The sequence below is a fragment of the Rhinolophus ferrumequinum genome (assembly GCF_004115265.2).
Source record: "Rhinolophus ferrumequinum isolate MPI-CBG mRhiFer1 chromosome 5 unlocalized genomic scaffold, mRhiFer1_v1.p scaffold_110_arrow_ctg1, whole genome shotgun sequence".
In the NCBI taxonomy this organism is placed as follows: Eukaryota; Metazoa; Chordata; class Mammalia; order Chiroptera; family Rhinolophidae; genus Rhinolophus; species Rhinolophus ferrumequinum.
Genome location: NW_022680355.1, coordinates 3,971,381 through 3,999,220, shown reverse-complemented (window position 1 = coordinate 3,999,220; position 27,840 = coordinate 3,971,381). Strand labels below are relative to the sequence as shown.

General features: G+C 39.1%; 1 protein-coding gene across 4 annotated transcripts in view; it reads right to left on the bottom strand.

The window, feature by feature from the left end:
* The window catches only part of CACNB2 (calcium voltage-gated channel auxiliary subunit beta 2), a 324,544-nt gene that overhangs the window by 295,943 nt on the left and 761 nt on the right, over positions 1–27,840 (bottom strand). For all 4 annotated transcript variants that reach the window (XM_033100594.1, XM_033100596.1, XM_033100601.1 and 1 more), the window contains exon 2: positions 19,080–19,172. In XM_033100594.1, coding sequence (XP_032956485.1) covers positions 19,080–19,172 — 93 coding nt within the window. The remainder of the gene's footprint in view (positions 1–19,079; positions 19,173–27,840) is intronic.

Here is a 27,840-nt window from a genome sequence, read left to right as displayed (position 1 = left end):
CTAAATGGGAATGAATCTGAGAAGTTTTGTTACTATTTGACCTACAACAAAGACTAATAAGGTATAGTTAACGTTTACAGTACCATTTTACATTCTTTAGAAATCATGCTGAAGATTACTGACTGCAAGTATCACACACACACATACTCACACACAAAGGGTTGCGTGCACTCCCATTACACAGATAAAGTCCTCCATCCCTACAGACTTACTACTGAAAAGAAATAATACAGTAGAGTGACGTCATCTCTACCTTACACAAATTCAACACCATGTCCTCAGTAACAACCACTACAAAAAAAAAAAAAAAAAAAAAAAAAAAAAAAAAGAACTGCAGTAAGCATGGGCCCCAGCGGGAAGCTGAGCAGAGATGAGGTACCGTATCCTTCAGTGTCCTAGCTCTGTCCTCACCGGATGGTCATCTTGCCATGTTAGATGGGAGGTTTAGCTCCAAAATACACACAATATGCCTCCTAAATACAAGCCAGCTATTTTCTGTATGCCGGAGGTATTCAACACTATATATGTATATGTATGGATGGATGGATATGTATATGTATGGTACACACATACTGTACTTTACAGGTGATTTGTAGGACTTTAAAGAGTACTCTGGCTTCTGTATTTTGTCCTTATTAAATGTCTTCAGTAAATGTCTTTAAAACCTACACCCGAGGTACAGTGAGACTGCAGTGTGACTAAAACAGTTTCCCTCAGTCACTACCTAAAAAGTAGAATATCTCCACCATCATCTAAACCCTTTTTTTTGGTGTCATCGCTATCAAGTTCTGGAATTCCTTACTCCTGGTCAACATCTCCACTCTCTCCTTATTTCCTCTCATTTCCCCTTACCTTCTTTATGTCCTTGGAAACTCCAGGCCACAATGCACCAATTTCCCCACACCCTTCACTTCATCTGAAACGTGCGCAGGCTTCTCTGAGTTATGGCTGCTAAATTCTGAGTCCTTCCTTTGGTGTGCTAGCTCTCCACCCTTCCCTTTCCTTCAACCCACCTTTCTACACTTGCCTGCCATGAATTCTTAATGTTCCCCAAGCGCCAGGCAAAATATGACTCACTATTCTCCTACGTAAATACCACTTTTCCTCCTTCGGTCCCGAGAATGCTCTTCTTTCTCATTGTTGGAGGTTCACGTTTAATTTCTCCCACTATCCTCTTGTGGTTCCCTAGTAAGAACAAAATCTCCCGGTACGAAATTCCGATAGCAATTTCTCTCTTTTCCTATTTAAGACCCTTCCACTTCTATTAAACACATCGTGTACATATTTTAGCTCTTTTTGCAAACTGTAAGCTTCCTGGGTTAGAGATCCTTTCAGCCAGTGCCTTGTGTATCGGGAAGGGACAGGTGACTGTCCATACCCACCTCTTCCAATAACTGATGCTTTCCTTACCTTGTTTGTACAAAGGCAAATATCCACACACTCATATAATCATCTAGCAAACACTCTGTGACGGTGAACTGGAGTGCACAAGGTTCCCTGGTGTGTTAGAAATAACTCTGATGAAGGAACGAAAGGTGCTCTCACCTACAATATGCTGCGTTCAGAATTCAATCCCGTCTTACCACTCTGGAAGTGTCTGCTCCAAGTCCAAGAGCACGAACTCGCCCCGCGCCCCCTCATCCCTGTCACCCACCGCCCAGGTTTCTACATACACTGTGTGTTCTTTCTACTGGGCAGCACAATAATTTGGGGTGGGCGGGTGTTTTGAATTTTAAAAGCCAGAAGACCAGAGCATCCTGTCCCCTGGCAGTGGCTGTGTGTGTGGGTAAAGATATTGCTGAAAACTTAGCAAACAGGAACCTGCTAACTTTAAGGACATGAATGTTCCTCATAAAACATTTTGTTCCTAATGTTAACAGTTCAATAATTCTCACCTGTTCCTCATACAGAGTCGTTTTATCTTCACCCAACATGCACATCCTTGGACTTGCCTCCATCGTATTTATTTAATACGCAACAAAGTAGTCCAGTAGAAAAGTATGGGGACCAGCTATGTGTTTGAGAGGTCGGATCTTTGTTTTCAAATTTCTGTTACCTCTGAGACCTTCACTCAAAGGAGGGCTGCTTAGTACCAAAGAAGCACCAATGTGGAAAGGGGGAACGCAGCAATAACTATCTGATTTTTAAATGTGTATTTCAAGCAACACTGTGCAAATTTTGACACTGACCGACATACTTACATTGTGTTTAATATTAAGAAATACGGAAAACCCAAGATTCTGTTGGTTTATTTAAAATGATTTCAAAACAAGACCCTATAAAGAGGTACATTCCCATCAGCCAGATGAAATGGCTCTATCAACCCCTAGTTAATCGGACAGATTGAAGGTCATTGTATTTATATGTGATATATAAATATTTTATTTATAAATTGGGATTTGTGTTTCTAAATATACTTTTATTTTTGAAATCTTGAAACCAAAGTGAAAAGTAAGTCTCAACTCTTTAAAGTGAATGTGTTTTTCAAACATTTGTAATGAGTCAAGGGAAAATTTTAAAGGTTATACTCAAAAAATCTAAGTTGCATTGAAACTTGAACGAATGTTAGAAAGAACAGGTACCTGACACCCGTACTCCTCTGTAATGCCTGAATCAAGCAAAACAATAAAGCAAATCTGAAGTCGGAAGTAAGTGTCTCAAACTCCAACCTTTAAAGGCACTAAATTTTTGCTTCTAACGATGGCAAGATTAACACAAACCAGGCAATTTTTCAAAGTATTTAAAAGGTAACTACAGTTGACCCTTGAACAACATGGGGGTTAGGGGCACCATCTCCCCGACACACACAGTTGAAATTACAAGTATAACTTTCAAGTCCCCTAAAACTTAATTATTAAGAGCCTACTGTGGATCAGAAAAGCCTTCCCAATAACATACATAATTAACATGTATTTTGTATATGTATTATACACTGTATTCTTATAATTAAGTAAGCTAGAGAAAAAAAGATATCAAGAAAATCTTAAGGAAGAGAAAATACGTTTACAGTATTTATTTTTAAAAAATCCACGTATAAGTGGACCCGTACAGTTCAAACCCATACTGTTCAAGGGTCAATTGTTTTATAGGACAAAGTCTCTATTCGGGTACTTTTATACAATAGAGTCTCTTTTTCACCCTCCATAAGTTTCTATTACTAGGTTTTTACTATTTAAATACTCATTTAATAAATGCCATTTGAAATTCACCACCTTCAGTTTTCTGCTGGTAAACTACCCTTGCTACCACCAGTTTAATTTGGAAGGATATTTGTGGTACTTTTACAGAAATGTAAAATCTAAACATTTAAAAGTCTCAATGAATTGCCAAGGATTTTTAAAACCTACAAAAATATAACAAGACACAGCCCTACCACTGGATATAAACCTCTTAATACCAAGAAGACATATAACGTCCTTATTTTCCATGTTAAGAACACATATTATATTCAAGCATGTCTCCCATATTCAGAACTCCCAAAGATTCATTATACAATGCTAATTCCAAAGGTAGCAAATATTAAATAATAAACTTGATATTATAAGAAACCCTAAACTTCCTCAGAAAAGTCAAAACTAAACTCAAAGGCCCTATGGCCTACAGCTCTGAGGAACCTCTTTCTGAACATGTTCCAAAATCTTCCAACCACAAATAAGTCTCTCACCTATGGGTATCCTATGATGCTACACACTGTCCTACAATAAGCTGGCCTGATTGTTTTATTAGCACTATCCGATCCGATATTTATCGAGTTTACTATGTACCAGGCAGGATGCTGACATAAACTATGGTATTTGATGAATTATCTTTCCCTCATCTATATTATTTCTTTCATTTCTCACAATGGCTTTATGTGATAGTCCTTATTATTTTTCCCATTTGAAGATAAACTGAAACTCATAAGGAGTAAGGGACTTGGCCAAAGCCAGACAACCATAGAGTTTGGGAGCACACACTTGAATTCAGGCAGTCGGACTCCGAAGTGTGCGCTCCTAGAGACGAGGTGATTCTGCTGCTGACATGCTCACCTTATACCCATCCATTAAGTAAGATACACACAGAAGGGAAACTAGGTGTAGGCTTTTAGTAGTGAATGCCAATGACACCGACATTAAAATACAACCTTGGTAACAAAGCCAGCCTGGTGTGGTGCAGTGGGCACAGGATACCAGGTTACATCCTGCCTCTGCCATTTCCTAGCCCTGGGGCCCTGGGGCTAATTTCTCCAGACTTATATTTTCATATGCTCAGAAGAAATTATATTATTAGAAAGAAGTGATGTATGTGTGAAAAAAAATGCACGGGAAACCAGAAAGCACAATGTAAATGGAATCTATAGGGAAGAGCCGAAGATTCAAGATAACAGAAAAGCATTGTTAACTGACGACTCAGGTGGAAACCTAGCTCATCACACCTTGAAAGATGCAGGTTTTTAGGGGGTATTTTATATCTTTTTTTGTTAACTTTAATTCTGTAATTCGTCTTTTATTCTCACACTTTGCTCTACCCTTCACCTAGATCTATGCCTAACGCGAGGGTCCATTACTGTATGGGGAAGACACAGGGTACAATAAGGAAACTCAGTATCTAAGAGACGTCTGCTTGCCTCTGCGTATTGTGTGGGGGACAAAGAGACGCTCCTGTAAGCATAATTTGTAATGCAAGTCAATTATTTCCACTGATGATGGCTTGCTCAGTGACCCTTTCTGACTTCTGGTAACAGCTCCCACCCTCCTTCCTTGGTGGGCCTGCCCCTCTCTGTGCTACCGTGCTCTCTGCCCGGCCTTGCACACACACTCCATCCAAGCTGGCCAGTCACAGAACTTCATCTTTGTCCACAGAGATTGGTCCGAAAGGTGGCACATGAACTAAGCAGGCCAAGTAGGAGTCCTTCTCTGTGGTTCTTCGAACTGGAATTAGGAAGGGTGAAGAGAAAGAAACAGCCTTTGCTTCTCTGTTATCAAGGCTGGCAGGAAGGGAGCCTGGAGCTTCCAGTTGCCACATCCCTGTCTGCATGGGAAAATCCTGTCCTTGGTAAGAGAGAATCCAGTACCTGTGCAGGAAGACACAGTCCTGCCCACACCTTGTCACCTTCAGTGATAGCCTAGCCTCTTACAGTTACAGGTGGCAGCAAATCCCCTTTTGCTTATATGAATTTAAGATGGGATTCTAACACTCACAGCTCCCAAATCCTAATTTGTCACAATCCCCTTTCTAAAGGACAACCCCTACCTTTCCTGGATGGAGAAGCTGAGTGAAACATGGCAGAAGGAACACTAATGCTCCGAAGAAGACAGGATGGGATGTCCTAAGCAGGTCTACCCAATTCCACTTGCAAAATTTCCTGTGCTGTTAAGCATAATGGACAACTATTATCACAAAGGCCTGAAAACAAGCACAAATATTTTCTCTGGATGGGTGCCACGTGTGATTTTAATGACAAAGCCAGCAGTACTGAATATAACACACACCGTGTCAAACACCTCACAATTTAGCAAGTAAGTCTGCCTTTTCTCTGAACAAAGATTCCAAGCAAAAGTTATCAGCACTACTTAAAAAATACAACCTAAACCTTAATATGCTAATTTCCCTCAATTAGTAAGATTCTCAAACATCTCATTCAATTCCCCTCAGATGTCTAGAATAGTCAAGCAAAAAAAACAAAACAAAATGTCATTATCAAGAACACAAGTTACTCGTTTCTAAAACAAACGTCAACTCGCTGTTCTGTCTCTAGCACATTCGTTCTGCTCAAATGTTATTAAGACCATAATAACAGATTTATCTAGTCTTCTTGTCCCCACAAGGGCTTTTGCAAAACACACATATAACACACACACACACACACACCACTGAAATATTCTAATTTTATACTGGCAACCTGGGATGGTTTCACCACAAAATTAAGATTTGATCATTTAAAAAATATATAGAGGCCGCACCCATGGCCATGAACACATATTCCCATACACATAAATTTATATGTATATACATATTCCCAGGAAGACATAATTTTACAGATTCATTTAGTCCAATAGAAATCCACTTGCTACTAGATAGAAAAAGGCACAGTACAGTTTGAAGAAGGCTCAAGAGGTTCCAATAATTTATTCTTCACCTGTACCTGGGTGTGGTATTTTCCGAAGCCATCCCGGCATCTGAGCGCTCACAAGTCAAGGGGTTTCATTCTCTCCCTAAAGTGGACCTCAGTTCTTTTTCCCATCATCCAGCATCCATTCACTCTACTTCTGTTAACAGCCCTCTGACAGTTCCCTTACAAAATCACCCCTTTTGTCCTTCTTACTCTATGTGCCTTATGTAGAGGTGACTTTTCTCCCCCGTCCTGAGTGAGCACATGGCTTGGGCCTGGCCCATCAGTGGATTGCAGGCCACCAGCCTGAGCTACTTGTCCGTGGCTGGGCAGTCAGTCATTCATTCAGAGTCAATGAGAGGCAACCCCACGTGACCTTGGAAAGGCACACGCCTAAAGCTGTTGCGCACCTTCTTGCCACCATCTAGAGCTGAGAATGAAGCAAACGTGGGAGACAGTAGCGGCCAGAGATGGAGAGAAACCAGGGGCCCGATGACATATGAGCCATTCCAGTCACTGAGGCCTGCGTTGTTAAATGAGCACCACGCCTCACCCCCGCCCAAATTTCCTTTTTGCTGAAGTCAGCCTGAGTCCTGTCTGCACTCTCCTGCAACAGAGAATCCGAATACCTGTATCCCACTTTCTTTTTCTTTTTTTTAAGATCAGCATAGGGAAACTGGAGGCATGAACAAGTGGGAGCTTGGTTCCATATATGTAAGTGATAAGCAAGAAGGTAAACACTGCGACTCAAGAAACAAAATTTTCCAGTAAAATAGTTAATCTATACCACGTAGTATAAAATAGCCACCTTATAAAATACATTTGATCAGAAGCCTAAAAGTGATTGAGCAAAGTACTCTAAATTGAAGTTGAGCTCAGAGGGCAATATTTTTATCATACAATTATGCCTTTTATCACTAGTTCTGTACATTTTATTTTAAAATGTAAATAGATCTGGGGAGTAGAATCATGACACCAATTAATTCAGACTTGAACAGCCTTGATTTTTAAGATTTTTCACTAATTTATAATAAAAATATTTATGACAATGATGTTAGATTACATGTCATCTCTATAGTAATCTACTGGAGAAAATATGCATATATTTATACATATGTATATACAGTCATACATATTATGAATCTGGGATGAATTTATATTTATAGTCTACTTTTAAATGAAATAACTCTCCCAATAGGTCACTTTTGATCTAAAATCTAATATAAAACACAACATTTTTGACCCATAAACCTACAACCCTTCAAAGCCCAGAAACATAAACATCTATGGCAACCCAGCATCAGTTTGAAAGGAAATGAAAAGGCATATGGCGTTTGTTAATAAACATACAGCCCTTTAAGACGCCACACATTACGAGAGTGAGCTATGGAAGGAAACCTTATTTGGTGTTTGTTGGGATAGAGTCGATCCTGAACAGCTCATTCAAAACCTGGTATAGAAGTGGTCCTGATGAGAAAAGCCTGATGACACCGTATGGGGGGGAGGGGAAGGACACGTGCCCAGTGATACTGTTTCTTCATGTTTCAATTTCAGACAACAATACTTGTTTGGCCTCATCTCCCATCCACCCACACACCAGCTCCCAGTGCAGGGAACATACTATTTTCAATCTTTCTGTCTTGGCACAGGGCTGACACATCCCTTCCCAATTTCTTCACCTCAAACATTTTCACCTCATCCATCAATATCCAGCTCAGATATAACCTCCTTTGTGACAACTTAATGATTTGACATACGTATATACACTGTGAAATGGTCACCACAGTAATTCTAGTTACCATCCATCACCACACAGTTACAATTCTTTTGTGATGAGAACTTTTAAGATCTATTCCCTTAGCAACTTTCAAATATACAGTATTGTTAACTATAGTCACCATGTTGTACATTATATCTGCAGGACTTATTTATCTTAAAACTGGAAAAAACCTTGTTGTTTTATTCTCTATCTGGCCCAGTGCCTAGCAAAGGCACTTCACATGTTGGTGAATAAATGAATGGATGAGGAGACGAAAAAATGAGGACCAATCAAGAGAACTTAGTACAAATAAAGTCTGGCAAAGTCAGACAGGACCTGCACACTTGGCCTGTTTCCAGTGTAGTGTTCACACACACACAAATGGTCAGAGAAATTGTTTCATAATAAAATATAGACATCTTCGAATCCTGAATCCAGAGTTCCTTTTCTGCTTTGAATATATAAGCCCAAATACTTATGTGTGGACTTGAAACAACTGAGTTTGAAGAACAGGCTACATGCAATCTTATTTTTTTAATCATCAAAATATAGTTTATTACATTCATATTACATGTCACATCTTCAGGATGCTGATGCTTCCTGTATTAATGGCAGTGGAGAGAAACTGTGGAAAATGCTAGTAAAACTGTTTTGACCCATTTTATGGGAATATTATAAACATCGCCCAAAAGATCATGAGCATACAGAGTTGTCCAACAAATACTACAAATACTAAGTAATTCTTCCAAAAGAGGGTAATTAGATAGGGTAAAGGGCAGGGTCTCCTACTAACCAAATAACCTCATTTTTCTCGAATGACTGCTCTCTGTCAAACAAATGGCCTGAGGCAGAGAGAGAATAGCTGATTTTCAACTTATGACTGCTAATGACTACTTCTACTCAAGAGAAAATGGCTGTTAGTCAGCACCAGTTCAAAGGGGTTTGCATAAATTTACTGAAAAAGCCACACTCTGATTTTGAGATAAGCCATTGTTTGGGGCTCTAAACCCCATAAATCCTTTATGACCCAGTCTTATGACCTTCTTCAACTTGACGTCTCTGAGGAAAACCTACTAATATTGAGTTTGTACATGGTTTTGTTTTGTCTTTGAAACAAAAGTCTTAAAAGATTTTTTTCTTTTAACGCGTAAGTCTGTTATTAGGTGGCCAGTAGAAAACATCAGCGAGTGTCTCCCAGCTATGGCAGACCCAGCAGGCCAGGAAACATCCCTCCAGACAGGCAGGCAGGACGCGGCCTAAGGCATCTGAGAGCATGAAATGACTCCTTTTCCGTGTTCCTCTGTGGGGCAGGCGTGCACCAAGCACCCCCCTTCTAAACCCGTCCTGGGGTCCTAGTCTCCCTCACGGAGCTTCTGCCCTTTATCTTACCTAGCACTCTGCCCACTCCCACTCATCCCACCACTTCCTCTTGCCCAAAACTTTTTTTAAAAAAAATATTTCAAATCTGTAGCAAAATGTAAAGAATGGTACCATTGATATCTGTCAATTCATTCACTGTGAGCATCTCTCTTCTTCCATGTATACTCCACACTAAACAGGAGACCCTCCGGACTCCTTGATGGTGCTGGAGCCCCACCTGAGGCCAGCTCAGCCCTTGGCACCCAGCTGCTCGCCCCGCTTTTGCCCGAGTCCTGGCTCAGGAGCCTGGATCCTGTGCCTTCCACTCACTGTCATGGCCACTGGCTTTGCCCTAGTGACCCAGAACCACCAGGCCCCTTGCCCCAGATTTTGAGCATAGTTGTTGTCTAAAGTCTCCCGCTGACTAAGAAACGCGTTAACGTTCCCCAAAGGATGCCAACTTGCTCTAGTAAATACTAGGGACTTTTAAGTGTATGAACTTGGGCAAATTAGTTCACCTAGCGAGGCCTCCACAGCACCCACCTCAGTGAGCTGTTAATGATGAAATAAAGCGCTTACCAGAGTGGCCAGCACACCATCAGCATTCGACAAACATTAGCTATCACTATCGTCTTTATTCAAACGTGTTCTTTGACAATGATTGATTTTCCATCTAGCCGACCCATCAGTGCGTTCTTTCCAACCTTTCCTCGCCCCACGATGCTGCATAATTCATCCAGGCACAGATGAATGTGAGGCGGTGCCCTGCTGCACCTCCGGCGTCAGCTCCCAGCCATCTCACCACACACCCTGACTCCACACACACCATCCCAGGAACACACTGTGTGCACTTCCATTTGCAATTTTAAATTCTTCGTAATTGAAAATTTCAATTTACAAAATGTAAAGTTAACCTTATTCGTGGGATCAATGCTCAAATGCTTTCTATGCGTACTCTTCAGAATAAAACATCACCTCCTCAGGGCTCGCTCAGACTTTCTTTTGCTTCTCTGCTAGAACACAGTTCCACCGTCAGGTTCAAATATGGTTGTTCCCATGTCAGTAAGTCATGCCCTGGTTTACAACTTCCCTAGTAGCCGCTTCCTACCTAAAAACAACCTCCTAATGTTTTTCCTTTATGACCCAGGCTGATCCTTTGATCCCTTCCAGGTAACAGTGCTTAACCACAAGCGAGCATCCAAGTCCTTTAGGAATTGTTTCCAGAATGCACACGTCCAGCCCGCTGATGCCAACAACACACCTGACTGTCCCATCTTTAATAGATTTCTGTTGGACTCCTTAAATATATGCTGCTTTGTATAAGAGCATTATTGGAAATCAGATCTTAGAAAGAGTAAATAACGTTCTTCTGTATGACCCTCACCTTGGCGAACCAGTAAGCATCATTGAATAAAGCAGGAAGAGATGACGTATGATCTTTGATATTTTTCCCCCCACAAGTAGCTAATACGTAGCAGGGTATTCTCACCCACCCTGGGGCTTTTCTCCTCGCTCCAGCTCTCCTTGTGATTGTCAGAGAGAAAGATGAAGTGAGGATCTTAATTCCTCATTTTTCTTGTTATTTAAAGTCAATTAGCTTGAACTAATAACTGGAAGAACTCAATAGAGTTAATTATTCACAGTGAGAAATGCAAGTATAAAAGTATAAGGATAACTTTTAAACAGTAGCTCAAATCTTCACACATATTAAAGGACACTGATTTAGGCATATACTTGTTTTTTTTAAATATAACTGTTTTTAAATATGAGAACGAAAAGGGTGAAAGGAAAAGCTAAAAGTCACAGAAAACACACACACATATGTGTGCATGCGTGTGTGTGTGTGTGTGTGTGTGTACTCATAGCTGTCATGAAGATAATTCAAAGAACCCATCTATTGTAGGTATGCAATAGTTCACATGCATTTGACCCATGACAAATTATGCTAAAGTATGAACCAGACTCTGGGTTATACTGATGGATTTAATTTTTAAAATTCCCAAACCTTTTAAAAACATTTGAGAAATCTATGTAACATCCTTAGGTACAAGATGTGAAGGGCTTAGGAGATTTTTACACTTTACAGAAACTGAGTATTCTAAATTAAAATTTTTATGATAAAGAAAATTAAAATGGGTTCATAAGATGTTAGTTGAGTTTATCAGGTTGATTATAAAAAAATACATGAAGTTATTCCATTTATGAATCATATTAACACACGTGGGAAGTGCACCTGTTTACTCCTTTCATATTCTGGCAAAAGATGTTTTTCTGTCTTTCTGATATACGCCGGCCTTTTGGTTCAATGCTTTTTAGTGTAAGCCTGTCTTCATATTAAACACTTATGGTATATGGTAGAACAAAAAAAGAAATTTATATATGAAGCTAATTATAACCGAGTCACCATCTGTTATGGGTTGAATTGTGTCCCCTTCGCCAAAATTCACATGTTGAAGTCTTAACCTCCAATACCTCAAGATGTGACTTTATTTGGAGACAGGGTCTTTATAGAGGTAATTAAATTAAATGAGATCATTAGGATGGGCCCTAATCCCATAAGACTGATGTCCTTATAAAAAGGGGAAAATTGTAGACAGACACAACAGAGAAAATGGCATGGGAACATGAAGATAGCAACTACAAGCCAAAGAGAGAAGCCTAGAACAGATCCTTCCCTCACAGCCTCAGAACAAACCATCCTTCCCTCACTGCCAACTCCTTGATTTCAGACTTCCAGCCTCTAGAACTAAGAGACAATACATTTCTATTGTTTAAGCTGCCCAGTGGTCCTTATTCCAGCTCTAGCAAATAAATACACCATCCATGTTACTGTTCTTTCACATGAAAAGTTTGCCTGTTTGTTTTGGTTGTGGGAGTTGTTTAAAAACAAAATAAATAAAGCAATCGGCCATTTTCCAATTTTCAGATCTAGCACTGAGACCAAAGAGAAATCAACAAATCTTTCCATAGGAGTAAACATCTAAATGGAAGTAAGCGTCAAGGTTACACCTACATGAAAAAGCTAACCCTGGGCTCAGAGAAAACACTACTTTCCAAGAAAGAAAAACTGGTGAGGTCACAGTGCCCAGACTTTCAGACAGATGGAGAGGAGAAAGCTGAGTCAAAGCAAACTGTCCTTGTCAGAAGTTCAAACAATCAAACTGACCCCTCGGCTCTCCTGTTACCAGGTGTAAAGAAAAAGAAAGAACGGAAGTTGGAACTTTTCTGTGAATACCAAGGACACAAGGAAATATGACGGGAGATGGAAAGCCCTAAACCAAGAGAATTCTCTAAACTTGATGACAGTTTGGAGGGATGACACAGATGGTGAGATGGTGGCAGGGGACAGAGACTTCCTGAAGAGCTTTAGCTACATTTTCCCAATTATGAGTCAATGGAAGACTCTATAAAGTGTCTCCCCCCTTCCTGTGATCATCTTCCTGTTTTTTCCCCTCCTTCATCCTCCAACTCTAAAATAAGCAGATGGTGAAAGGAAGCCTGGTAAGATCAAGGGCGGGGGTGGGGTACTCAGTTCCTTTTCTCCACCTCAGGTCTTTGTAATAAACACACCAGCTTGGTCACAAATGTGGAATAATGAAGAGACAACACTAGAATATTTCCTTGTTGAACTCAACCATAGCAAATATTTTTCAGACATAAGCCAACATCTCAAAAGAGAACTTCTTTAGCATCTGATAATCATCAGACATGAAGATTTCCAGAAACAAAGCAATAAGGGGAGAAGCTAACAATATTTATATCTATAAAAGACAGTATAGGGAAGAGAGAGCTACTCCTTGGTTCAACCAGACTACTACTTGGGTACAATGCCCGTGAAGCCCTGAGACATATGAATAATTAACTTGAAGCTAAGTAACTGATCTTCAGCAGCACTCCTAAAAGTTTAGGGTTCAACTGAAACATATACTTTTTGTCAATTCAGTGCTTAATGGAGCTCCATTTTCTTAACCATACGAATTACTCCATATTAGGCCACTTGTACGTTTTCAGTTAATCTAGTGGGGCTAACTCAGTCTCTAACTTCTAAGACTTGATGTGGATTGGTCAAGCAGGAGATGAATAATAATGGGAGGAAATGGTACATAAGTGGAAAGTATATTATAATTTGAAACATATCTGAGAATCCAAGAAACTAAAAACACCTGCAGAAATAATCCTGAGCCTTAAAACGTTAAATTTTGTATCAGTAAAAAGATATAAAGTGTCTCAATCCACAAAATTATTTTAACAATTAGAGATGCTAATCAAATCTAGTTTATAGGGTAGGTGTTTCAAATATATGAAAACAATCTGAGAATCAGGAATATTTTATACATAATCATATGTAATTGTAGCCACGTTCTCCCACAAAAATTAGGTTAAAAGAGACATTTTAAAACTAATTACATGTTGAAGTACAAAATCTAAATTTTGTCTTGATGCTTTCTAAAGTATATGTTTCCTAAAAGAAAAACAGGAAAACATCAATGGTAGGATATAGGCTTATGCTATAGAAGGAACAAGGGACTTCTTCACTGAAAAGCTCAATAGTTTTGTATGGATATATTTCAGAAAAGTTCCTAGGCGGTCTCAGAAGATATTCCGCCATTCACAAAATCTAAGTGAATTCCTAATAAGATAGAAAGACATTTACAGGAAATCACAGTGGCAATAAATCTACTGCATTATTATTTATAGTTGTGTTTGTGACGAATACAGCATGACAAGGCAACCAGCCAGTGTTTAAGAGCTGAAAGATTTATCCAACCTTAAACATATCAGTGTATGAAGGCCTGGAGTCTGGAATCATTATCGCAGTTTAATCTGTCTTTGCAAAACAAAACCAAAAAATAGACTGTGTGTCTCTGTGATTAATCATTCATATTTAAAGCCAAATTGAACTAATAAAAGGTCCAGAAAGCTGCACCAAGAACATGGTACTGGAAAGACGATGGAATTTGTTTAGAATACCGTGTTCTGAAAGTGTCACGCAACCTTCTGTTAAATATTTGGTCCATTCCATTTTGTCATCCCGATTTGTATTCTGGAAGCCCTTAGAAGCTACAGGTTTTCTTACAACCACAATATATACTGGTGAGCAAAACCCCAGATGAGTTGCAGCGTTCTTCCCCACGAATGCCCCAAAATAATGGCACTTGAAAATTCCAAAGAGAGTTGTTGATTTTTAAGGCTCGACTTTCTGCACAAAAGACACCAGTTGGTACAACAGGGTGGCCCATAAAAAGTATCAGGGGAAGCAGTTTGTGAGTCCTGGCCACACACAGCAGAGCATATAGTAGAACTCAGATGACAGTATTTGCTGAATGAAAGTTACCATGCTGTGGAATCATCAAAATAAGCACACTGGCAGTCATTCCCTTAGCATTTGGTGTTCATCTTAGGAATACTGCCAGGTACATAAATGTAGCCAGGGAGAACACATGTCTTTAAGAAAATGAAGAAACTTTCCAAAAAAAAAAAAAAAAAAGAATAAAACAGGAAGAGCGAGAAGAAAAGAGAAGTAACTGGGCTGATGGAACAGTTACTAACACTCCCCTCTCCACCCGCCGCCCCCGACCCCCACAAGCTGCTTCAACTTTGATGACCAATAGTTATTTGCAGACCTACATAGTCTTCTCTGACCTTGGCCAAATCAAAGAATTTATACAGTTAGCACTTCTTGCACAATCTCTCCAAAAGAACAGCACGAATGTTCTATCCTTCAGTGCCAGGCAGGCCTTGTTACTCCTAACCACCTATTTTTCTTCCAGTAAATTAATTTACTTGGTTAGGTTCTGGTCCTCAAATAAACTACTCGTTCTCCTTCCTTTTCAGAAAACAGAACTCAGGGATTTTTTTTTTTTTAATTTGGGAGGAAAGAGATAAATTATATGAAAATGTAATCATTGTAATAGACTATAAATTGACATAAGGCACTAAATGCAAAGGGTTTTAAGAATGGTTTATTATGTTAAACGAAGTTCTCCTATTGATGCATCTATTCACAACACAGCCGGAGAGTACAAAGAGTTTATACTAGAATCAAAGACAACCTCGATATCTTAATTATCTTACTAATAAATGAAGGGAACAAAACTTCTTGGATTAAAGACCTTTTAGTGGTACATAACCAATTGGAACAATAATCTGCATTAATTCTAATTAGGGTGCCTCAAAGTTACGTTTAACACTTTCTGCCCCTTAATAAATTAAAATTAAAATGTCTATTTACAAAGCAAAGTCCTAATGAACTGAAAAACCATTTCTAGAGAGGCCTAATGTAAAACTGGGCTCTGTATGTGCAGCTAACTTTACCCAGATTTGAAATACAGGGTGATTCATGGGCACACATCAGCCTCAGGCAAACCTCAGAACCAAACAGCAGGTGATTGAGTTCACTTCCAAGTTAAAAAAAAAAAAAAAAGACTTTCAGGATTCAAAAAAGTGTGTGTTTCTTTGACTCTTGTGGGAGGAAGAGAAAAAAATAAATACTCTCCAATTTTACTTCTCTACTTCTCATTACCAATAAGAGAAGCAGAATATGCTGAAATGGTGACACAAACTAGGCATCTGAGCAACTTTTGATGAAAGTACTAAGGAAACATTTGTTTTGGGATTTCGTTGTTGTTTTCTCTTTTGTTTGTTTTTAAATCATGATGCTAGGGAAATTTTACAATGCTAAAGACAGCCTGCCTTCCTACAAAAAAGGAAGTTAAAAGAAGACTGTATGTATTTATCCTAAAAACACTGGTAGGAATCTTTCTACAAGCATTCGTTAGCTGGGTGGTTTGGAACAAGGATGAAAGTACTACAGGCATACCTCTTTTTATTGCTCTCCGCTTTGTTGCACCTCACAGATGTTGTGCTTTTTTTTACAAATTGAAGGCAAGACCCTCCACCAGCAAAAATTTTATGACTTGCTTTATTGTAGTGGTCTAGAACCAAACCCGCAATATCTCTGAAATACTCCTGTATACTGACACAAATCACTTGTTTAACAAAACATCTGTTACCATGTTTCCCCGAAAAGAGGACCTCACTGGACCATCAGCTCTAATGCGTTTTTTGGAGCAAAAATTAATATAAGATCCAGTCTTATTTTACTATAATATAAGACCCGTCTAATATAACATAATATAATATAAATACCAGACCTTATATCAATTTTTGCTCCAAAAGATGCATTAGTGCTGACGGTCCAGCTAGGTTTTATTTGCGGCGAAACATGGTATGATAAAAAGAAAACACTTAAAAGGGGTTCTTTCAAATTATTTAATCTAATGTATACTTATTGCTACTATGTTGTTTCCCCCAAAATAAAACCGGTCTTATCTTAATTTTTGCTCCAAAAGACGCATTAGGGCTTATGTTCAGGGGATGTCATCCTAAAATATCATGCTAGGGTTTATTTTCTGGTTAGGTCTTATTTTCGGGGAAACATGGTATCTACCACGTTTTTCTGAAAATACTCTGACGAAACCATAACATATTAAATATTTAGCTAATTCATGGTAGATTTTTGCCTATTTTCAAGTAATAGCAAAATATAAACACCGTTTTAATAGAATAGAGATTAAATTACCAAGTAAAATACAGTGCTTAAGGGCATTCTTGCCAAAGATACTGGTTTTCTTTCTGTGATAGCAGCAAGCTGGCATTTCAGGGTTCTTGATGCCTGTGACATCGTTACCCCAAATCCATGCCATTGCAACCTCATTCTACTGAGATTCAAAGAGCTGAGCCTTTAGGTTTTTGTTTTGTTTTGTTTTTTGTCTTCTTACATGCTCACGTTTTGGCAATATATATCTAAATTTATAGTAAGTAGTTTAGCAGCTCTTTATCATTTATAATTGTGTTGCAAGCACAGAACCTCCCATACATAACCAAGAACGCAATGTCAAAAGGAAGTAATGAGGAAAAACACATTCTAGTTCATTTATACACAGAGGGGCAAACCCTCCTGACCTTACGAATTAAGTTCTTAAAACTCCACGAAAGGGGAATTCACAGCCAACAAGACTATTGGAAAATGGGGTCCAGCAACTGCCTTTAAACGACATTTTTACAGAACTAAAATGAGCAATAACGGCTCTATACTATTAATTTCTAGTCACAATATCTTGCTCACTTGAAACACGTTGTTCTTTCCATGCGATTTTGACAAGCTGCTTATCATTTTGTGTGGCTCTGCTGCAGCCACTCTGCATCCTAAGAAGCTTATTTGTTTCTGCTTCAGATCCTCTGATGTTCGGCCCTGAGATGATGACTCAGAGTTATGGATTCTAGCTCTCCATGTTCAGTGTCCTTGTCCAAGAGGCAGAATAAATAGGGATGCGTGAAATGGAAAAGGACTGAGGTTAACTTTCCTTTAACAGAATCACCCAAGCTAAGTCACCATTTCTGAAGGCCCCTCACTCAGACTTAGGACCACAATGCTGGAATTCTGCCCACGATGACACCTTCAGCTCCTCTTACACCCTTCCCAGGTTCTCTGACACCATTACAACAGAGCTCCAGGGCTGGACCTCCTTTGGCTTCAATTTCCTTTTTCTTTCTAGATTTTTAACAATAACAACAACAACAACAACAACAACAAAAAGCTCTGCTCCTTCTTAACCAACTCCTTTACCAAAGACTGAAACGATTCCCAGTTGGCACAGACCAGAACCAAAATGTTTCCAGTTGCCTATGAATTACTCAGACATACCTTTGGCGTACTTGATGTTGCAAGTGGGGAACCGGTGGTGAGGGACCATCCTCTGTCTGCGGTGGGAAAGCATAGGAGACAGCAACCAGCCAAGCACAAAAGCCCCACAGATACAGCAGGTGAACAAGTTTAAGCTGAGCGGCTGCTAACTAACTGTGAGGGAGAAACGTGGGGTGGGGCTGGGACACCGGAAGCACTGGGGGAAAGTGGCTTTCTTTTCAAAAGAAATGGAGCAGCTTTTCCAGTTGACATCCACTGTTTGGCGAATGACCTGTCACTGACAACAGATTATGAGCACACCGACCAGAAGGTGGTGGTCTTTCAGCCAGGAAAGCAGCTTTTCTCTAGAACTCCCCTCTGCAATTTCCTCTCCACTGAGAAGTGTTAGATGAAGAGACACGCACGCTCGCCTACACCTGAAGAACGTTAGTCTACACATGTAAGCTGTTATCCTCCGAGATCTGGCTGCCTGTGTTCTGCCTCAGCTAATTAAGGGCCTTTCTGTTATCACAGATAAGAGTGTTTGTAAGTTAGGGTTCCTGACACTGCCTGTTCAGGGGACAGTTCCAAACTGCTGGGCAGGAATACACCCCGTGTTAACTGAAAGGAAGGCCACGTCACCAAGGGCAGTTGAAATCATGTCACAAAGACATTGCGTGCTCTGTTTAACCTTTGCAGCCTCCACCGTTTCAAGACCAAGAACCAGTTTCTCTTTTCCAATCCAAATTCCAAGTGGGAAGCAGAAAGCAGAAGACAACTCAAGCTAGAGGAATACCAGTGTCCCAACTCCATAGTTGGTGATATGGATACCCACTGCCTGCCTCCCCCCAGGGAAGAAGGGAAAAAACAAACAAACAAAAAAAAACCACTCCAAAACCTGTAATCATTTCCGCTAGAGTTCACTTACTGTGTTATAAAGAAATTCTTTGTAAGGAAGTTTACACTTGTCTTTCCCCAACTTGCTAGGAGTGTAATTATCACAGTCTCACTTAAAATTTAAACATTTTAATTATGACCATAAACGGTACAGTTTTCACTTGAACTAAAAGTAAACACAATAATACTACATAAATATTAAAAATGATGGTGTCAAACAACCTTTAAAAAAAGCTAAATTCATTTTAATATACTTCTCCAAACCATGAAAATAAGAGCTTCCTTACCTGACGAACAAAACTGTTTGAGGTAGTGTCAGATGACGTGCTGCCATCGGATCCTTTAAATCTGTTTTTCCTTCTAGCGCCTTTTCCATATGACTAAAAAAAGGGGGGAGGGGAAGAAAAACGAGATTATTGTTAGATCCTCTCACAGGAATCAGGCCTAGTTTTAGAAAATGTCAAAGACCAAAAGTAAGGAATGAATGGCCATCATGTGGGCATTATTAAAAAGGTATTATCGGAGAAATCACAAATGTTTTATTTCAAATCAGTGAGTGTGTAAGGAGAAATTTCTAGACAAAGCATTTAATGATGTAATAAAAAACATTTAATAATTAAAAAAATGGAGGCTACCTATTAGCATAGCTGTTGTCAAGAGGCAAAATCCACTAAAGATAAAGCATTTAAAAATGAGCATTGAAAAGTGCAGGAGGGACTCAGGGTGCAGCAGTAAGGTGAGAGAAAAGGTAACTTATCAAAACCTCTCAGCATGAATGTAATAGATCCATGCATAATGAAATGCTGTTTTGCAGCAGTGCAGAGCATGCATTTCTTTTGCTCCTTTTCATGGTTTAATTCATAATTCCACAGGTACTCAAATATTGGAGTGGTACTTGCAAGAACTGCATATGGTGGCTGAAGGACACTGCGATATGAATTCTGATTAATTACCTTTAAATTTATATATCTGTAAGTCTAGATGGAACGTGAAAGAATGAAGCACGGTGCCAGTGCTTCATATGATTGTATGGATGGAGACATTGCTTTGAGAAATGGTGAAATCGCTATTTACGTGGTAGTAAATTACATGAAATTAAAATACCTTGTAAAATTTTCTGGCCCATGGTGGTAATGTTTGTACATGATGTGAAAAGCCTTGCTTTTGTAACAACTTAGTGATTTTGCTGAGGAGGCAAGAAAACTAAGTTTCATGGAATAATAATAATGAAAAAGTAAGTATTTAAGACCGGTATGTTAAAAGTAAGACAATTTGTTTCAATAATAGGATTGGGAGAAACACAAACATCTACAAACGAACTGGCTTTTCCTACTCTATCTGCAGTTTACACTGAAAGCACAAGGAATAGACTATGCATCAATCTATGTTTAATTCTAGGCACAGGTAAAGCTATTGCAAACATCGAACATTAAAATATAACTGAAAATAGCTTTGCAGATAAGTGGAGCTTTACAGTTAGAGACACATAGGTTGGGATCCTGCTATAGCAGACCTTGAACAATTTTTTTTTTTATTATTTAAGTGTCTGTTTCCAGGACCCATCAGTTCCAAGTCAAGTAGTTGTTTCAATCTAGTTGTGGAGGGCGCAGCTCACTGGCCTATGTGGGGATTGAACCGGCAACCTTGTTGTTAAGAGCTCCGCACGCTCTAACCAACTGAGCTACCCGGCTGGCCCTCGAACAATTTTTTAAACCTCTCCAACCATCAGTCTTGTCATCCTTAAACGGGGGATATTAATACCTCACAGAGCTATTTTATGTATTAAATGAAATAATGTATTTTATAGCGTTTAGTGTAAGACCTAGCACATGGTAAAGACTCAATATATATATATAAAAAAACCTGATGCCCACATTAGGGCTGGAAGGGTGGGGAAAAATTGGGCTGAATCTAATCATTAGATTATCAGAATTTACAAACTTTACTTTTCAAAAGCACCATGTTCAGGTTTTGAAAACGCTACCTTTGTTCTATTTTGTTTATTGATATGGTTTTCATTAAAATGGAAATATCTTATAAACCATAATGTATGTAGCACTTAGGCAAGCTGTAATGGATTTCAGCTGAGTAATTTAGATGCAGTTGCAATCAGTGAGAGGGGGGTATAATCTTAAAGGAAAAACTTTTCTTAAATATATTTGTTCTCCTCTAAGTATCTAAGGGATTTATATAATACAAATGTGTTTCCATGGCATTTAATTAACTCTCAACTTCATAAAAGGAGAGATCATCTAGGCTGGGCCTTCATAATGTATTATACAAGGTTCTCCTCACTTAACAGCTTATTCTTCTTACTTGTGTAAACATTATTCAGTAAACTGTTGAAAAATAACATTCTTTCAACAACATTCTTCCTTTTCCAATTATTATGTAAAGGTTTGGACAGAAGCGTCTTCCAAGGCCTAAGAACGCTAAAATAAAGTATGAAAATTTCCTTAAAATTAAAAAAAAAAAAAAATTACATTATTTCATATGGCAAAATACTTAAGATCTTGAAACAATTTTTGGATCTAACGTGTTTCTTTGGAGGGGGTGGAGGCAAATCTATGTTAAATACACTGTCTCCATGAGGAGCATAAACTGTCATTGAGAACTAAGACAAAATATAATCTCATCCTATTATCACGTGTCTTTTCAGTTCCATGTTGAAATGGGTGACAGAGTGTCTTTGAAACTTTAGCATTGTCATTTGTTTGAGATTTTTAATGATAAATACATTTTATGAGTCAGCTGCTTTGGTGTATAAGCTTTTTCATGGCTGTTCACAATTGCACAACAGGCGCTGTGAGAACCACACAATATTGAAGACATCCAGTCACAGGGAAGGCTGCAGTTCTCTGCAGGAAATGAAATACATTTAAAAATAAAAATCACATTACTATTTCTAGGCCCCTGATAAACATCGTTTTGGGTGTAGTTAGCTACCTATGTAATGTATTTACATTGGATTTCTACAGATTTTCACTGGTTTGAACACTAACTGGTTTGAACAGTTTAACTAGTTTGAACACGAAGAAAACAGTGATGGCACAATGAATTGCTTGCAAACTGGTGATTCTGAAAAAAACATATCATCATTCAATCACTTAAATTTATGAGCGATGATTTATTCAAAGTATTCATTTGTTCCTGCCTTAATAGTGTTATAGCGAATTCCGATTCATTGTAGATCATATTTATTAAAAGCCAAACAAATAGAAAGTCTTACTAATACCTCTATTCTGTTATTGTGTTCTTTTACTAATTTCAGCGGTAATTTCTCTTCTACAGTTTCCTTTTTTTTTAAGTATAGAACTCAATGATTAGTTATTTTTATAACAACATCCAGGATCCAGGAAAAAACTTAAAGCATCTTTTGAAAAGCTAATAGTCCATTTCTATGTACTTTGAAAAATGTTAGTGAAAATTTATACTACCATTACAAAATGAAGTTTCCTTTAATTCAATGCATATTGAAAATTAAGTCCATCTTGCTGGAATGACTTGTTTTTTAGTTACTCTAAATCTTTGAAAATAAGGATTAGAGTGTTTCATCCAAAGGAATTAAGGGGGAAGAAAAAGTGAAGGCCAAACCTCCCCAAAATGGAAAAGGACATGAAAGATTAAATATCAAATATTTACTTGACTAAATTTGGAAAAGAAATATAGTTTTCTTCATTAAGGTGCCACTTCACATGCAGCTACTTTTATGACCAATGGTTTTTCTAAATATTTTTTTAGCAACAGTAAATATATGAGCACCTGATTCATGAAACAGTTAACCATCAGAACCTCGCAGGTTTCAGGAAGTGAAAGGGAGAGAAAAAAATGGGTTGGCTAGAGTGCACAGTGTAACCCATAATACTCTCCCTGACACATCCAGACCTCTAAGTATTTCTTGGAACAGCCCGAAAAGTCGCTAATTTCCACTCATTGCCTATTAGTTATATGCAGCTTAATAAAAACAAATTATGTCACCATAGCAAAAAAGGAGAAAACTGTATTTAAATTCCTTTACTTCTCCTAAAACAACAATCAAGTTAAGTAAGATTTCAGAAACTTAAAAAAAAACCTTAAGAAATTTCCACGAATATATAAATGACATATTAAAAAGATAGCCAACATTCACCATGATGTTAACATCAGCTTCATGTAAATGAATTTCTTTTTTGATAATAAATAACTTTAAAAATTGAACTGTAGTCTCAAAATTAGCAACTAAATGTTCACATTTTCACAGGTAATTAAAATTGAATTTCTGTCTGATTGAAGTAGACAGTACTGGCAGTTAATTACAGAAGTTGCCAGTTAAGTGGAAATTTCAGCCCAGCTGTACGCGCAAAGCTGGCCCGGCAGCCCTTGAGGGCAACTTTGAGAATGATGTCGCTTCTGTGATTAATGGATACAAGACAGTTCTTCCTAAAAATTGATCCCCATGAACATAACGCTGAAATTCATTTCATACCTCTTGATTAGCACTCTTTGATATTTATCACTTTGAACTAAAGATTTTCCTCATTTTGTGGTCCAAAGCAAACAAAGCCAAAACTATGCATTGAAGAATCAGACATGAAATCTCATTTTCCAATAGCTTAGTATAAATGAGGTAGTCAGATCTTTTACTAGGAGAGAAGTTTAACTCCCTAGAAAAAAGGGAAACATAAGTTGTTTTCTATATGGATCAGTTTACACAAAAGATGAAAGGAATCCAGAGGCAGCATAAATAGAGCTCTTTTGAGGTTCTGGCAGGTAGAGAAAAGGGAGGAGAGCAATGCCTAGTGGGGAAGTACAGAGGCAGGGAGGGCAGAGAAAACCAGGGACCAACTTTGCCCTTATCACAATCTACCTCCAGCCAGGCTTGGAAAGAACTCCACGACAGACCCAGTTACTTGAAGTGGTGTCATAATTAATTTTAACTCCCTATAATTGTGAAAGGAAGTGGATGCCATATACTATTTGATGGATATAGGTATCTCCCACAGTCACAAAATTAAAGAGTGCCACCACCCCCTACCAGGTTAACAAGTAGTTTGCTCAGTCTTTCTTGAAAGGATCAAGGCTACATACTGTATAATTCAAAAGAATCAAATGCAGCAACAGGTAAACTAATTCTTTACATAAAAAGAAAAAGAGAAAAGAAACGTAAAACTACAAAATCAACTTAACCTCAAATCACTCAAATAGTCAGATATTACACTTTGCATTTTAAAACACACTCGGAAATTCCGATTTCTTTTAAATTTCCCCCATGCCACACCAGAATAAAAATACTGTTCTGGAGAAAACTGATGACGATGAGGAGCGAAGATTTTAGCAAAACATAAAACACAAGACTCGTGGTCATTATGTTTGGAGACTGCAAAAGACTAAGCTGTACATGGCACGCAAGAATGTCTCTGAAAAATGGTACTGATATGGTTCAAGATCTATGGGACGATGGCTGCAGCTCTTTTGTAGATAAAGCTCCTTGCTACAGATTCAGGATATGGCTGTATTGCTACAGCATGCTTGAAAATCATCTGGCAAATTCAGGTGGGGTAGAACCAGCTGGGTGCTGTTGCTAGGAGCAAAACAAACAGGCCCTCTGGTTACTACTGTCTGCTCATTTTCAGGTGTGACTGGAGGTGCTGTTTACAATCTCTTGGAGGCCTAAAGTGCTGAGATACTGCTCTTGTTTCTCGAGTACTTCCTCCTCTGTCACCTTTCTAGTCTCAGTCCCATTCAGCTACTGTCTTGATCTACGTAGCCAGGCTTCATACACGATCGATCGAGTCAACTCCCGGGAGAACTGCTAGTGCCACAGTTTAGAATAATGCTGTCCAATAGAAATATAATATAAGCCACATATTCTAACTGAAATATTCTAGTAGCCACATTAAAAAGGTAAATGGCAACAGGTGATCATGTATTTTATGTAACTCAATGTATCCAAAATATTACCATTACACCATGTAATCAATACAAAAATTACTAATGAGATGTGAAATATTCCTTATTTCATGTTAAGTTTCTGAAGTCTGGCGTGTATTTTACATGTATAGCACTTCTTAGTCCAGACTAGCGACAGGTCAAGCTCAAAAGCCACGTGTGGCGGGTGGCTACTTGTAGTGGACAGCGCAGATCTGGAGCTTTGGAGGGAGAATCCTAAATTAGCACCTTGACTTTGAAGGTCGTCTGCATCCAAGTTCACAGTGAAACGATACAACAGGTCACCCTTAAACAGCGATGCAATTTGCTTACAGAAGAACTTTCAAGAACTTGCAGTTAGAGTGCCACTCGCTTCTCAGGTAAGCCATACACCCACTTCCTTTATGACGGTGTGCTGGCGGGAAGGGGTTGGAATGTGTGAGGCTGCTCCCTCCCCAGGCAGGATTACTGACATAAAAAAGGAAAAACGGGCAGTTTATGAATATATGTCTTTCACTTTGTTCGTACAGAACTTGCAATGTAATCCAGAGGTGAAAGAGAACGGATTCTTACAGCTAATGATGGCTTAGAGGTACGACTGCAAATGAAAATCCCATTTCTAAGTAGAATTATGATTATTCAGTGTCACACAATACAGGGGGATGCTGGTAAGACAGCCTCCTTCCTCAGTCAGTTTCACTGCTGGCCTGCCCTGCCCAGAGAGATGAAAGCCCCATGATGCCACCGTTTATTTGACAGAAAGTAAATAAGGCAACAGTTCCCTTAAATAATGGAAGTGCTATGAACACAATTCAAGGAACGTTGCTTTCATTTTTGGAAGGTAGAGAAAGGAAGGAGATGGATGCTACTGCAGTATTTATACCTCTTACCTGCTTATAATATCCATTCTTCCCTTTCTCCTTTCACTTATGCGTCTATGCAACTCCTCGCCAATTCATATGGATTGAATCTTTGCAACGGCTCATGCACAGACCCGTCATATCCATTATCTTTTCTGTCTCTTTAGTTTAGGCCTGTTAACCTCTTGTCGAAATTGTTCCATCAATCTCCCTCCTGGGACCTCCACCTCTGGACTCCTCAGACTCCAAATTCTCGTACCAGATGACATCTGTCCCAGGTGACAATTTGGAATGAGCCGAGATGATATGTGGCTCCTTTATTGAACCCCATCCACGGGTCTCTATTGTTTAATACACCGCGGGGTTCAAAGCCTCCAAGATCTGGCCGCGAATGGTCTTGTTAGTCTTATGCCTAACTCTGCCTAATCTGTGCCTTTCCACACTCTTTTCAAACTAGGGATATCAAATGTCTGCTTTAAGACTTCCAACTTCCGTGACTTTGCTTCCAGTATGGTTAGCTCCCCATCAGCTCTCTAAAATCTCTGTTGAAATCTGAGCTAGCCGGCAAGTCTCTTCTCAAACGTCACTTCTTCTAAGAAATCGTTACACATTTACTCCAAATAGAATATTTGTGATCCTTACTCCTTGGAAATCATACAAGATTCAGGACTTCTCTTATAGTCCCATGCCATACAAGTGTCACACATTTGCCGCACTTGCAGCTACTGGAATATAAGTTCTTTTGAAATCAGAAATTGTGTGTTCTCGCCTCTGAATCATGTCCACATTGTAACCGTACAATAAATATTTGTTGACTTAGGTTTAACTACGTAAGTCACTAAATAAATTAGTGTCTCTTATCTGGATGCAGTCATGCTTTCTGTCAGTCCTAACTTTGATCTCCATAAATGTAGGAAATCTATTTTTATCAGAAGCATAAAAAACTTTTAAAAAAATCCCTGAAAGAAGATCAAAGAGAAAAGAAGATCTAAAAGTTCTTTCCTCCTCTATCAATATTCAAGACCTTCATCCCGGAATAACCATCCTGGAGGTCTCTGAGAATACTTCTCACTCTCATCTAACCTGGTAAGTAACTAGACAAAACCAGGAGTCTAGAACAAATGTAACAACGTGTTGGTAAGAATTCAAGTCCTCTGGCTGAGGCTGGATATTAATGCAGGTGATTAGTTACAGGTCCCCACTCTGGTTGTATGGGGCCACAGCCCAAGGTGGACTAACATGTAGCTGTCTTACAAAATAAATGGATTTGGGATTCTACAAGTTCTTGGATTCTGCATGCTTCCTCCATCTCAAATCAAAGTCATTTATGTGTTTTAAGTTAGCATGTGTATTTCCCAGTGGTAAAAGAAAGTTCAGTAAAGCTCCACGATTATGCCACTGGAACTGTCATTGTCAACAGTATTAAACTATGTGGAGCAGTCAATTTCCACCACCTCAAAACCACAATAGCAACAAAACATTTGTAACCTTTATTATATTTCCCACTCCCGCCCCCATCACTACAGTAAATAACACTCTAACATGTTCTCTCTTGAGCTGATGCAAATGCAAAATATATTAATTACATATTTATAAATTTTAGCTAAGTGTGAAAATATACAATCTTACCACAATTTACAATCTAGCAAATGTAGGCTTGAAATCAACAAGCTAAGCAAAGAGACATTTCTCCAAAATGATGTTTAAAATGTAACCCTGACCCCTTCACTCGCCAATAAGCCCACAGCTAGGAGGCTTAAATCGCTCCCCTGCTGGGATAAAAGTTGAGAGACTGCTTACCTCTGAGACCTGGAGGTGTCTGTAATCCACACTGTACCTGCCAAAGCCTTACGTAAAAGCCACCTTCTCACTGCCCAACGCCTACAACTGACATCTCCTATTTCAAAACAGCAGCAAACCGGAATTTTTCCAGTAACCACTAACATTCATCGGAGAAAAAGGTGGTCCTGGAGTTCTCTGAAATGGATATCATTTCAGGGGAGATGGAAAAATAAAAACTTTCGCGTTCCCAGCTCGCTTTCTTCTTAAGAGAAACGAACGAAGTGTCCAGACAAACCTAGGCAAGTGCGGCGAGGAGAGCTGAGCTGTCCGGGCTGGGAAACGCCCCAGGTACGGAGAGCTGCGGGGCTGCTCCCAGGAGATAGGAGCCCACCCCCACCTCCATCAAATGCCCCCCACTCGCACCCTGGCTCAGAGCTGGTCCAGAAGGGTCGGCATGAGAGCCCGAGCTACAGGAAGCGGAGCCCCTCCCCGCCACCAG